Raw genomic sequence first — 14,254 nt, 5'->3', positions numbered from 1 at the left:
TTTCCATCATCTCGTTCTCTGCATTGCTCCTGTGCTGTCAGACTGTTTGGTCAACATTTGGTCTCTGGTCAGCTCCTATTTCCTGCAGTTGAATATTGGATTGGCCGAAGCCATCTTCTTCGGCCTCAAGCACAAACTCTGTACCTTTGACAATGATTCTGTCCCCCTCACCAATCATTGCTTCAGGCAAACCTGATTGTTCGCAACCTGTCGTATCCTATTGGACCCTGAGCTAACATACCTATGTAATCGCCATCATAAAGTACACAAAATTCCGCTGCTGTCACTTCGCCCATTTTCACCCTACATCCATCGGCTGCTGAAACTCTGATCCAGGCCAATGTTACCTCCAGACTCGACAATAGCAATTATCTTCTATCGGCGTCCCAGGTCCATGTTCTGTAACCTTCACCTCATGCATACTCTGCTGTACATATCCTATCGTACACCCAGCCCCACTCGCTCATCACTCCTTTCCTTGCTGATATATATTGGCTCCCGGACCCCAACCCCTCAAAGTTAAACTGTTCAATTTATTGATGGCCTCAGCTCCTATCTCTCTAACCTCGACAACCCACCCCACAGCCCGGCCGCCGCTCCGATATTTTCCTGGTGTCAGCTGTGGGGCATCAGTCGTACTCTGGGTTATAAGGTTGTGGGTTCATAACCCAGTTCAGAGACAAGATCACACAATCTCTGCTGCCACTCCAGTGCAGTACTGAGGGAGTGCTGCAGTATCGGAGTTGCTGTTTTTCAGATGAGACACAAATCGAGTCCCGTCTGCCCCCTATATATAATATAAAATATCTCATGGCACTTTCCCTCAGAACAGCACGGGAGACCCCGGGTGACGTGAGCCCATATTTATCCCTCAACAAACACCATTAACACAGATTACCTGGTCATGATCTCATTGCTGTTTGTCGGTTCTTCCTGTGCGCAAATTGACTGCCCAATCCAACAAGTATTTAGTTCGCATGAAAGCCAGTACAACGTCCAGAGATCCTAAAAGGGGCTAAATCAATGCAACTTCTTTGCTCCGACGAATTCTGCCGAATCTGGCTCCTGTGCTTCCCTCAGCGCCACAATCGGAGGCGGTGCTTTCAGCTCCCGAAACCCAGATCTTTCTTTAAATTCATCGACCTCTCCAGCTACATTTCTTCTACTAAGACCCTCACTAAAATGTACACTTTGAGCCAACTTTAGATTACCGGTTCTAATATCTCTTTCATTGATACAGCCTTATTCCAGTCTGATTGTCCAAATGTGATGCATCTTACCCCACTAATTCTACTTTAGCGGCGCTTTATGAATGAATGTTGTTGCAAAAATCCTGATACTATTGTTAGTTGTAGAGGCACCACTCAGGCTTATGAGACAACGCGGGTGAATTTGTGCCCAAGGTTCTTCCGTTCGTCTGCCGTAACTCTAGTGGGCTGGTTTCAGAACCCTCAGGAAATGGTGCAAATGTTTTCCGCAGTTACAGAGGACGATGGGGAGAAACGCCATTCAGCACAACTGCTCCATGTGTTTATCTTCCATATGAGCCACCTCTCACCCATCTTCAGAGAGTAGCAGTGAGATAGTCCGATAGAGTAAAGGGAGAGTAAAGAGAGAGACGCAGAAAGTAGTCCGAACGGGAGATGGGGAGATCATGAACAAGAGGGCTTTGCATTTGTAATCGTTTGCTCTATTAATAAAACTAACGATTCCATATGATTTTTGAACAGCCTTCTCAACTTGGCCAGTCATCTTCAAAGATTAGTGTCCCGGGTCACTCTGTTCATGCACCCCTTTAAAATAATACCATATAATTTATATTGCCTCTTCACGTTCTTCCTTCAAAAATGCATCACTTCACACTCCTATGTGCTTAATTTGAACTGCCACGTGTCTGCCCATTTCACCAGCCTACCGATATCTCCCTATTGTCGATCACGAGCACCTTCATTTTTCCGATATTTTCAAGTTTCATGTCACCTGCACACTCTTGTGCATATATAATAAAAAAACACTAAATGCTGGCAATCTCAACGGGCCAGGCAGCATCTGTGGAGAGAAAAACAGAGTTAACGTTTCAGGTCGATGACCCTTCGTCAGAACTGGCGAATGTTCAAAAATAATAGATTCTTAAGGAGCACTGAAAGGGGGAGGAGAAGAAAGAACAAAAGAGAAGGTCTGTGATAGGGTGGAAGGCAGGAGAGATTAGAGAAACAAAAGGGATGATGGGCCGAATTGAAATGGTAATGGAAGAAGTTAGACAAATGTTTTTCTAGATAGGATGTGAATGGCTGAATAATGACCAGCTGACATTGGAGACAGTTTTTTGCATTTGTCTTGGGTATATATGCCCAATATACACAGGTTCAATTCAGTAATATATATTAAAAGGAGTAATGGACTTAATACCGACCCCTGGGGAACACCACTGCATATACCCTCCAGTATGAAAAACAACCGTTCACCACGACTCACTGTTTTCTGTCCCCTAGACAATTTCATACCCATGCTGCCAGTGTCCCTTTTATCGCATGGACTTTAATTTTGCCAACAAGTCTATTATGTGGTGCATTGCCTTATGCCTTTTGAAAGTCCATATGCATAGCATCAACCACACTGCCCTCAACTCTGTCCTTTACTTCATCAAAGAACTCAAACAAGTTAATCAAACATGAATTAGCTTCAACTAATCCACGCTGAATTTAATTTATTAATCATAATTTTCCAAATGCCAATTAATCTTGTCACGGATTATTGTCTCTAAATCTTTCACCACCAATGATGTTAGACTGAGTGGTCTGTAATTGTCGGAGTTATCCCTCTTCCCTTTTTTGAAAAGAGATGCAGCATTTTCAGTCATATTGCATCAACTCCATATCTCATCATCTTCATCATTGGCAGTCCCTCAGAATCGAGGAAGACTTGCATCCACTCCTGAAGTGAGTTCTTTAGTGGCTGAACAGTCCAATATGAGAGCCACAGATTCTGTCACAGGTGGGACAGATATTCGTCGAGGGAAGTGGTGGATGAGACTGGTTTGCCGCACACTCCTTCTGCTGCCTATGCTTGACCTCCTCACGCTCGCGGTGTTGAGATTCGAAGAGTTCAACGCCCTCCTGGATGCACTTTCTCCAACTAGGGTAGTCTTCGGCCAGGGACCCCCAGGTGTCAGTGGTGATGTCGCACTTTATCAGGGAGGCTTTGAGGGTGTCCTTGTAATGTTTTTGCTGCCTACCTTTGTCGCATTTGCCATGAAGGAGCTTCACATAGAGCACTTGCTTATGGAGTCTCGTGTCTGGCATGCAAACTATGTGGCCTGCCCAGCGAAGCTGATTGAGTGTGGTCAGTGCTTCAATGCTGGGGATGTTAGCAGGGACGAGGACACTGATGTTGGTGTGTCTATCCTCCCAGGAGATTTGCAGGATCTTGTGGAGACATCATTGGTGATATAACTCCAGCGACTTGAGGTGTCTTCTGTGCATCGTCCATGCGTCTGATCCATACAGGAGGGCGGGTATTCCTACAGCCCTGTAGACCATGAGCTTAGTGGTAGATTTTTGAGGGCCTGATCTTCGAACAATCTATTCCTCAGGCGGGCGAAGGCTGCACTGGCACACTGGAGGCGATGATGAATCTCCACATCAATGTCTGCTTTTGTTGATAAGAGGCTCCCGAGATATGGGAAATAGTCCACGTTGCTGAGGGCCACGCCGTGAATCTTGATGACTGGGGGGCAGTGCTGTGTGGCGAGGACAGGCTGGTGGAGGACCTTTGTCTTACCAATATTAAGTGTAAGGCCCATGCTTTCATATGCCTTGGTAAATACATAGACTATATCGTGGAGTTTAGCCTCAGAATGTGCGCAGACGCAGACGTCGTCCATGTACTGTAGCTCCAGAACAGATGTCACTGTGATCTTGGATCTGGCCTGGAGGTGGCATAGGTTAAAAAGCTTCCCACTGGTTCTGTAGTTTAGTTCCCCTCCAGCGGGGAGCTTGTTGACTGTGAGGTGGCACATGGCAGCAAGAAGATTGAGAAGAGGGTTGGAGCTATGATACAGCCCTGTTTGATCCTGATCCTGAAATGGATTGGGTCTGTAATTGATCCGTTGGTAAGGATCACGGCCTCAATGTCGTCGTGGAGCAGGTGAAGGATGTTGGCAAACTTATAGGGGCATCCAAAGCGGGGAGAACGCTCCATAGACCCCCACGGTTGACAGTGTCAAAGGCCTTTGTAAGATTGAAAAAGGCCACATATAAGGGCTGGCGCTGCTCCCTGCATTTTTCCTGCAGCTGTCGCGCTGCAAAGATCATGTCCCTTGTCCCCGTAGGGGACGAGATCTGCACTGTGATTCCGGGAGGAGCTCCTCGGCCACAGGGAGAAGACGGTTGAGGAGAACTCTAGGGAGGATTGAAACACTGTGGCCAGAGGTGACATCCCACCCAGACTGGATGTATTTTCTACTTTGAGCGCTGCCAATCATTGAAGGCCTTCTTCTTTATTTATTTTCAACCTATCCAATATATCTACATTCTCATTTACTGTACATTAGCAGCATTCTCTTCTCTAGTGAAGACAGATGCAACGTATTCATGTAGTAATTCAGACAGGACACCTGCCTCCATGGAAGATGTACTTTTGGGACATTAATCGGACCCACTTTTCCGTTGACGAGTCTTTTGTTATTAATATGTTTATAAAAGACTTCTGGGTTCACATTTATGATAATGTTAATCTATTCCTGTACTCTCTTTGCCCCTCTAATTCCCTTATTTAGTTCCCCTCTGTACATTCGTGAAAATATGTCAAGACTGCACCGAACGATCTCTTTTTAAAGGCTACTGTTGTTCAATTACTGTGTTCCCTACCAGTTATTGATTCCAATTCACCTGGGCCGAATCCTTTTTTCAATCAGTGAAATTAGCCCTCCTCCAGTTAAATATTTTTGTGCTGGATTCTTCCTTGTCCTTTCACATAACTTTTCTAACCTCCTTGTAGGTTTTAAGTCATTTATTTGAAAGTTGACATATTAGCATCACTGTTGCCCAAATTCCCTGCTCTGAAAAACTCCCTTAAACCTGGCAGCCAGATGGACTCTCTCGGACAGATCGCTCTCTTTGAGCTCCGTGACATTCTTCAGTCTTCCAGATGCGAATGTGAAAGGTTTCTCAGTGTTTTATCGAGCTGGTAAAGAGAAACAAAATGAGGGGGAAAGATAACATGTGGACAAACCAATATGGTAACAATCATACGGCTTTCAAACTGAAAATAGCTTTTGGAAACAACTCTTATCACCCAAATCCTGAAAAAGTTGATGAACTACAGTCAGCAAATTATGTTAAAAAGTCAACGGTGCGATTGGGAGGTGGCAATGGCATCAGGACGTGGGAAATTGTCGAAGCAGCACATGAAAGGTCAGTTTCTGCTGACAGTTCAAACAATCGAGAAGGACCAATATGGATTTCCCTGTCGCTTCATGTGCCCACTGTGAAGGATTTGGCCGGATTTCGGTCTGTCAGACATCTACCTGCGAATAAAGAATCGATTCCCATTGCTGAAAAATGGACCATTTAGTGATTGTGATTGTGTTAAGTTCCTCCACCTCCCCCCCCCCCTCCCCACCCGCTATAGCCCCTTGACTATCCCCCGCTATAGCCCCTTGACTAGCCACTGTTGGGATATTCTTAGAGTGCCAAATCTGGCAGTGAAATAGGTTTGGAGAAACATGTATGTTGCTGTGACGAACACTGGAGTTTCTTTTCTGTGCAATGCGTCCGTGGTATTTCCGCCCAAAAGATATTTGTAACACCCACATACAGTATGCGGCACGTGGAATTGTGAATTAGTGCAGTAGCTGTAATTCATCAGCTGTAGTATCAGGTAATAAGTATAAAGGCCCCCATCGCTCAAACATTGTTCCCTACCTCCAACACCATCTTCCATTTTCTCATCTGGAACTTGGTGTTCCTCTCTATGATCCTCGGACAGGTTATCGCCGACCACCTCTGTAGTCACCACACCCACAACTCCCATTCAGTTCCCCTGGTCTGGGCCATGCCATCAGCACAGCACCCCGGACTCTGAGTGCAACATTACCCCCAATATCCTCTGCAAAAGTGATCGCGGTTCACGATTCTCTGGAATTACTTGAACTCTCTACCAGGATGGTCACTCCATCATTCTCCAATACCCGTCCTCCATGAAACATTGCAACCAGCATAACTTCAACGACAGATTATTTCCTCAGCCTGCAGGGACACCACCGCCAAGACCCACTCCCTCCTTATCCCCATTGACATTTTACCCCTGGCCAAAATCATCCACTGCGATTGGATCAATTCGAACATGAAGGCTAATGACACCCAGATCAACCAGCAGAGGTTAATAGATAAACGTGGGACTGAGCACATTCGGAGTCATTAGTGGGAAGTTCATCGAATATTGCCAGTTTTATATTATTGTATAAAGTTCAAAATACCTTCACTGACTTCAGTAGAAAACAAAATCCAGTAGAATGTACAGTTTTCTCCCGTTTTGCTATTGCCGAATTTGCAGCATCGTCGAAGATTAATTTCCCTGCAAGATTTTAGATTTTCAATTTGAAACCACACTTTTAAATGGTATTGTGAATCCACTGCGCTAAAGTGTAGAGCACCAAAGTGCAGTAACAGGGTTGACTCGAGTATAAGAGTAGAGCACCACTTGTACTGAAGTAACACGGTTAACTCGAGTGTAAGTGTGAAGCACCACTAGTACGGGAGTAACACGGTGAACTTTAGTGTAAGTTTAGGATACCAATGTTAACTCTACTCTATGTATAGGGCACCATTAGTATCGGACTAACAAGGTCAACTTAAGTGTAAGTGTAGGGTAAAACTAATGCCAGAAATTTAGAATAACCTACAGTGTAAGTGCAGGTTAACACTAGTACCTCTGAGTTAAGGTAGTGTAGGTGCACAGGTTTTACTAGCGCAGGAGGCGTGCAGTCACCTCTAGTGTAAGTGTGGGTACGAGTAGTACCGGTGGAATATGCTCAACTCTAGTGTAAGTGTAGAAGCCCTTCTAGTACCGAGAAGCACGGTCACCTTTAGTGTAAGTGTAGGAGAACCATTAGTATAGGGAAAGCAGAGTCACCTTTCGTGTTACTGTCGGAGAACCACTAGTGCCGGGGGAGCACGGTCACCTCAAGAGCAAGTGTAGGAGTACCACTACCACCGGTGGAATGTGCTCATCTGTAATACTGAAAGTCGGGCATCATGAACAATTCTGCAGGATGATGTGCAGCACATGTTCTGGAGAAGTTGGGCACCAGGAATGGTCAGGAAGATGACTGCAAGTGTAGCTGCCTCCCACACTGCTGTAGGATTAGAGGCAGCACCAGTACTGGCGGATTGCATTGTCCATTCGTAAAGAATTTATTCTATGTGTTTTCTGAAACTGCCCAATAAAAAATTTAACTATTTCTCTTTTGAAATATCAAACCAGAAAAACAATCTATTTCTTAAAAGACTGCGACCAATGATGTAACCAGATCCGATCCCTGGGTGATTGAAGTGAGCATAAATATAGGGCTTCCTATTCCGCATCTCAGTCGCACCACTCGAAGACTTTCAGCTCCGACACAATTCACCCATTCTCACATAAAATGAGGCAACTAACTATCCTGCTGATAAAAGAGATTTACTACCCGCTACTCGCAGCAGTCGGTGTTCCAGGTGAGCTTTTGTAACCTGCTTGTTGTTACTCGGTATTAAGGGTCTCCCCGTTCTTCCTGCTTGTTGGATAAGGTAACGTGTTTCCCGCATGTTAGCATCACCCATTCGGCAGTTGTCGGAACGAGGGCGTGAACGGCGTCGCCACACTTTTCACCTTCCCTCAATCCGATAAACTTGCTGGTGTTGCAATGCTTTTTAAGCGGGAACGCAAGGAATTAGTTGATTTCCGGATCTGCTAGTCGGAGTGAGCGCTGCAGTAATTTATTGAAATGTGTGGGTGGGTTTCCCAGGTAATGGCTCCAATACTAACCCTGTCTTCATACTGCTCCGTGATGATCATCACACTGAGCGGAGTAAAATGCTCGCAATAAATGCCTCCATATGTATTGAAATTACATGTTCCTATATTCTCTCTTTCTTACAGCGAACTTACTGACGATTATGATTCTCTCCCGAGGAAACTGCGGCCTTTCTAAATGTATCTGTGTCTACATGTTGGCCATGGCAACAGCGGATCTACTGGTCCTGATCATCAATGTAATGGTGTATTATATTTTCAGCTATCATTTCCCACTGTCATTCCTGTCCCACACTCCCGTGTGTACGGTCATTCTATATACCGCAAATGTCAGCCTCGATGTGTCTGTCTGGTTCACCGTCTCCTTCACATTTGAGCGTTTTGTAAAGATCTGCTCCCTGAGGTTTACCACAAAGTACTGCACCGAGAGAACCGCGGCCGCGGTTATAACAACAGTCGCTGTCCTCATCTTTATAAAGAACATCCCCTTTTTTATTGCATATGAACCTGAACAAATCATTAACGAATTGCGGTGGGGCTGCCAGTCAAGTGTGGCTTTTTTTTCCTCCCCTCTGGGTGTAGCGTGCTCCTGGTTTCACAGCATCTGGCGCGTTTGGCTCCCTTTCACTGTAATTGTCTTGTTTAATTCTTTGACGGTCAGACGTGTTTTCGTGGCCAGTCGAGCCCGCAGCGGACTCCGGGGTCACAGCACTGAGAATCAGTGTGACCCAGAGATGGAGAACCGAAGGAAATCCATCATTTTACTCTTCACTATATCGGGCAGTTTTATACTGTTCTGGCTGACAGCGAATGTGAGTTTTGTAGCTAGCAGACTGACAAACACCACTTACTACCGGGGGGACCGCACTGACCCTGGATATATCGCCACTGAAACCGGGGCTATGCTGAAGTATTTGAGTTCCTGTTCAAACACGTTTATTTATGCAGCTACTCAAAGGAGATTCAGAGAAGAGCTGAAGACGGTGCTGAAATCTCCCGGGACACAGATTGAAAGATTGGTTAAAAATGGCAGAAAGTCCATCTAGAGTTAGACATTAGAATTCAGTTTCAGCTCCTATTTTACCTTCGACGCTGGCTCTCTCCTTATGGCCAGATAAAGATGGTTCTTGTAAATATGTCGGGTCTTTGTAAACTTTGAATGCCCCCAGTGGCTGCAGGTTTCTACAGTTCGTTGACAGAGTGACTCCTGTCCAATAAGGACATTCCCTCGTGTCGGTGATAAAATAAACCTTAATACTGGACTACAATATTTGACCAATGTGTTTATTATCTGACAGTGCGATAAGAGAAATTCAATTCTACATTAAATTGACAGCAAAAGTCACCAGTTTTAGGGAAAGATTCGGTTGATTAGAGCCGCTGGTGAGGTTACTTTTTCTCGGAGGTTTGATGAAAATGTTGCCTGGACTGATGTCAGCTGCAAAGGCCGCTCCATCCTTCCTCCCGGGTACAAGGAGCGGAGCCGCTGTCTCACTCACAGTGTTTCGATGTTTCGCCATTTTTTCCACGTTAACTCTCATTTTTACCGTCGCTTTTCTTGCTATTTTCTGGCTTCTCGATTAATGGGAAATAGTTGAAGGCTGCCCAGTAACATTAAAATAAAGTTGTAATTTGCGGTTACTAAATGTGTTACTGGGAATCTGACGGCTGTTAATCTGAACCAACTACCCAGTAAAACAGGTGAAACAGTGTGAAAACTTAGAATTGATAACAACATAAATAAAATTCGGACGGCTGAAGCAACCATCAGCTCACGATTCTCTCACATATTGAGATGGAATAACCCACTGGTGTGTTGGTGCACAGAGGGTAACCAATAATATCCTCTCACCTTTTACCAACTGGTGTTGTAAGGGAATCCCCGGCGCAGGGCAGAGTATTCGGAGCACGGTCCGGCACCACTAAGGTTCTGGGTTTGAGAGCGTTGCTCCGTGGAGAGGCAGCGACCATCGGCCCGCCCTCCGCCCACAGCCAATCCCCAGACGCGGAATTTACTGAGGAGAATACCAGGAAAGAGTTGTTCAAGTTACAGCTCTTCCGGTGACTGTCTGCAATGGATTCGGGTCCACGAGAAGAAACGAAATCAAGGTTCAAGTTTTCTGACAGCGAACGTAAGCTGGGTGGCGGTGTGAGCTGTGAGGAGGACGCTAAGAGGCTGCAGGGTGACTTGGACAGGTTAGATGAGTGGGCAAATGCCGTATAATGTGGATAAATGTGAGGTTATCCACTTTGGGGGCAAAAACACTAAGGCAGAATATTATCGGAATGGCGGCAGATTAGGAAAATGCAAAGTACAACAAGACCTGGGTGTCATGGTACATCAGTCATTGAAAGTTGGCATGCAGGTACAGCAGGTGGTGAAGAAGGCAAATGGTATGTTGGCCTTCATAACTAGGGGATTTAAGTATAGGAGCAGGGAGGTCTTACTGCAGTTGTACAGGGCCTTGGTGAGGCCTTACCTGGAATATTGTGTTCCGTTTTGGTCTCCTAATCTGAGGAAGGACGTTCTTGCTATTGAGGGAGTGCAGTGAAGGTTCATCAGACTGATTCCTGGGATGGCTGGACTGACATATGAGGAGAGACTGGATCGGCTGGGCCTGTTTTCACTGGAGTTTAGAAGGATGAGAGGGAATCTCACAGAAACATATAAAATTCTGACTGGACTGGACAGGTTAGATGCAGGAAGAATGTCTCCGATGTTGGGGAAGTCCAGAACCAGGGTAGACTGTCTAAGGATAAGGGGTAAGCCATTTAGGACCGAGAAGAGGAAAAACTTCTTCACTCAGAGAGTTGTTAACATGTGGAATTCCCTACCACAGAGAGTTGTTGATGCCAGTTCATTGGATATATTCAAGAGGGAGTTAGATATGGCCCTTACTGCTAAAGGGATCAAGGGGTATGGAGAGAAAGCAGGAAAGGTACTGAGGTGAATGATCAGCCATGATGTTATTGAATGGTGGTGCAGGCTCGAAGGGCCGAATGACCTTCTCCTGCACATATTTTCTATTCTTCTATGTTTCTATGAAGAGTTCAACTCGCCTGTTACACATTTCCTGTGATTGATGGACGCTGCAGATATTGCTTGCTCTGTTCATTTCAATCTATGTTTAATTTATTAGCGTGTATGTGGTTTAATATTGCGGTGCCTGCCATCTACTGGAAGTTTGCCCTTCCCCTGATGACATTGTTTCCAACCAGTGCCGGAATTTTGCCGAGCAGGACACAAGACGATGGTGGGGTGTGGTGAAGCGCAGGGCGGGCGAGGAGTGGTTGTTGCAGTTTTGATTCAAGTTGCCGCTCTCACGGTGCCTGTCTGTAATGGCATAGAGCCCACGAGAAGAAAAGTAATCGAGGTGGAATTTCGCGAACGTGTGTATGGTTATTACTGGATTCGGTATTGAATGGGTGTTCTGAAGTGTTTGGTGGGACAATTTCAAATATGATCAAACAGTTTTTTCATGGTATCATCTCTCCTGCTCTCTAAACTACGGTACACAACGATAGTGGAGGATATTCGTGGGTGGGCAGAAAGGTCCATTCGGGAGGCTTGTGTGAGGTTTTCATGGGAAGGGATATCAGCCTTGGTAGCTTACAATACCATCATTGAGATTTTTGTTGAGATAACAGAGAGGGTGGATAAGGGCAGTGTAGTTGAAGTTGTGTATATAGTTTCTAAAAGCCGTTTGATCAAGTACCACACAGCAGGCTTGGTAGAAAGAACGATGCCCATTGGATAAAAGGGGTAGTAACATCAAGGATATAAAATTGGCTCAGGGATAGAAAACAGAGTTGTGGCAAATGGCTATTTATCGAACTGGATGGAGGTATATGGAATAAAAACAGAAAGTGCTGGAAATCCCAGCGGGTCAGGCAGCACCTGTGGAGAGAAAGCAAAGTTTATGTTTTGGGTCGATGACTCTTCCTTGGATTTTGTAGAGGTTCACTACTAGGACCAGTGTTAATACACAATACTGACTTGGACTTGGGGGCATAGGGCCCATGCTGCGGGGCTGGTGCAGTGGGAAAGTTGCTTTTACACGGGACCAATTCTTTAAAAGTGCGCAGTTCATTCACAAGGTTGCGGAGTAAATTTTCGAACAGGTTCAGGAGGTAGAGGAAGATGCAACAGGCTAGAGGATTGTGAGAGCAATGCCACAGGATTGGATGGGAGAAATAAATGCGCAAATCAACAAAGGAAGTAAAATCCGACCCGCTATTCCAAACTTTCACGTCGAGAATGGTGGTCTGTTCGTCCACTTAGAAAACTGCAATACTGCATAGATTTGTGTGGGCTATGCGGTGAATGGAGATTCATCACATCTGCTGGCGAGGAGATTTTGCAGCTGGAGTTATCAGTATTTGGAAAGGATTGTGGGCGAATTGTTCAAAGTGGTCTGAACTGGGTTTTAAATTGGCCCACAGCTGGTTATTCACTGTTTTATGTCACATGGGGCGAGTGGAGGCAACAACTGCTTTTATATCCCCTCACTCTCACATGCCCGTGTCTGAGGCTCCGACAATCAAATCCGCCTCTTCTGTCTACCACAATGAATCCATTTCACTGACACTGTGCTGTGGCCTTGTCTGCTCCAACACCTTCGCGTTCTTACACCTTTAAATTTGCTCCAGTTCGATGGCTGTTCCGAGGAGACACATGTCCCATTCGCACCAATGTTCATTTGTGCCTGAAACCATATCAATATGTGTGACCGCTCGACGGGCAAGCTGTGTGAAAGCAGGTCTGGAATTCGGAAGGTCAGAGGACCGATTTCCAACATGTTTTCTTGGGGAAGCTTGTGGTACAGGGCCCGTGGTGCGGGCCTGGTGCAGTGGCAAACCCCTTTTACACAGGAGAAGAAGATCGCCAGTGGAGGTGTAGGTGAGGCAAGTTCCACACTATCCGCCCGGGATCGGACTGGGTACTTTTGGCGAGTGAGGTGACCGTGATAACCGCTACACACGGTAACCACCGCCCCCTCGCTGCACAGGACAGGGGTGAAGTGACCAGTCAGCTCGCTCTTTGCTTCAGATTGGGATTGTGGCTGCTCTCCGGTAAACAACATCACTTCTGTCCCACCCACTGGATCCCGGCCCAACACAGTCTGAGCTGCCTCATCCACCCATCAGAGACCGGGTCCTGGCTGAACTTTCCCTGTCACCCGAGGCCGCCAAGACTCCTACTGCCCCTCAATCGCCAACTCACACAGTCTGTAAATTCTAACCGGAGCAGGTGCCCCGCAAAGGACAGGAGGAGAAGGGAAGGCGGTGACATCGGACAAAGTGTCTGACCCACCAGAACGGTTTGTGTATCTGCATCCCTAACTCCTTGGGCTCACTGTAGTTTCCCCAGACAATGTTTATATCCGCCCCTCATTCTCCCCCAACATGTGTCACTTCACATTTCCAAGCATTAAGCGGCTATTAACTTTTTACATCTTTTCACACTGACTTGGTGCTGGTGTCTGTTCCAAACATGGCCTTTACAGGATGGGACATTGACGGACTTATTGTCCCTGTTTGTACACAGCTGCTGGTCCGAGCAGACTGAGATACCCGGGGCCGGTCACACCTCTTTCACGGGGTCTTTAAGGTTGTTTCACTTTTTGTACAATCGAGGCCCAATGAGAGTTTTTTTTAAATCCTCAATTACTTCCCCAATCCTCCTCCGTCCAGGCAGGGGGTGTGAGTTTTGTTAGAGAGACGTATTGTCCAGGGTCCAGGAAATGATTCCGGGCAAATCCCAATGCCAGTGAGTTTTGCATTTCTATCCTGCCTTTCACGGCTTCAGGACATCCCAAAGCGCTGTGCAGCCAGTGATTTAATGTTGAAGAGTAATCACTGTTGTAGCGTACAGAGAGTAGGGGATACACAAGAGGCCCGAGTCACAGTAACCCGCGGAGAGTTGGACTGGGTGCTGAGATTGTTGGATGGACTGAAGGCGATGGGTTATTTTTGCCCACTGTTTAAAAGCTGCAGGAATTTGTCGTCGTTCCGCCTCTCGGATGTTGCACCTTCCATTGAGAGTCGCACATTTCCCAGGTGTCGGATTCACTCCCGAGATGTTGACTGACCCCGCGTGTGTTTCCAGCACATTCTATATTTATTTAGAGCTCGAATTTGGGGTGAGTCGGAGGAAGTCGGGCTTGATTTTGTGTAAGGAGCAAATCGACTGGGCCGAAAGATCACCTCCGGGCAAAACCACAAAATATAGCTCTGTTAA

At 46.1% G+C, this 14,254-nt stretch overlaps 1 protein-coding gene across 1 annotated transcript; it reads left to right on the top strand.

Moving 5' to 3' along the window:
• The first annotated feature begins 6,345 nt into the window (after positions 1–6,345).
• LOC139267003 (probable G-protein coupled receptor 139) lies at positions 6,346–9,059 on the top strand. The gene is made up of 2 exons (XM_070884636.1): positions 6,346–6,394; positions 8,140–9,059. The coding sequence occupies exons 1-2, from the start codon at positions 6,346–6,348 to the stop codon at positions 9,057–9,059; spliced, it is 969 nt and encodes a 322-aa protein (XP_070740737.1).
• Positions 9,060–14,254: the final 5,195 nt, after the last annotated feature.

This window comes from Pristiophorus japonicus, chromosome 7 (assembly GCF_044704955.1).
Source record: "Pristiophorus japonicus isolate sPriJap1 chromosome 7, sPriJap1.hap1, whole genome shotgun sequence".
Lineage (NCBI taxonomy): Eukaryota > Metazoa > Chordata > Chondrichthyes > Pristiophoridae > Pristiophorus > Pristiophorus japonicus.
Note: the sequence above shows the minus strand (reverse complement) of the source record. Positions and strands in the feature narration are given on the sequence as shown.

Excerpts from the sequence above, each read along its gene's own strand:
- LOC139267003 (XM_070884636.1), top strand. The coding sequence starts at position 6,346 with ATGAAGGCTAATGACACCCAGATCAACCAGCAGAGGTTAATAGATAAA. Across the intron at positions 6,395-8,139 it reads GCAGAGGTTAATAGATAAAC|CGAACTTACTGACGATTATG; the intron begins GTGGGACTGAGC and ends TCTTTCTTACAG.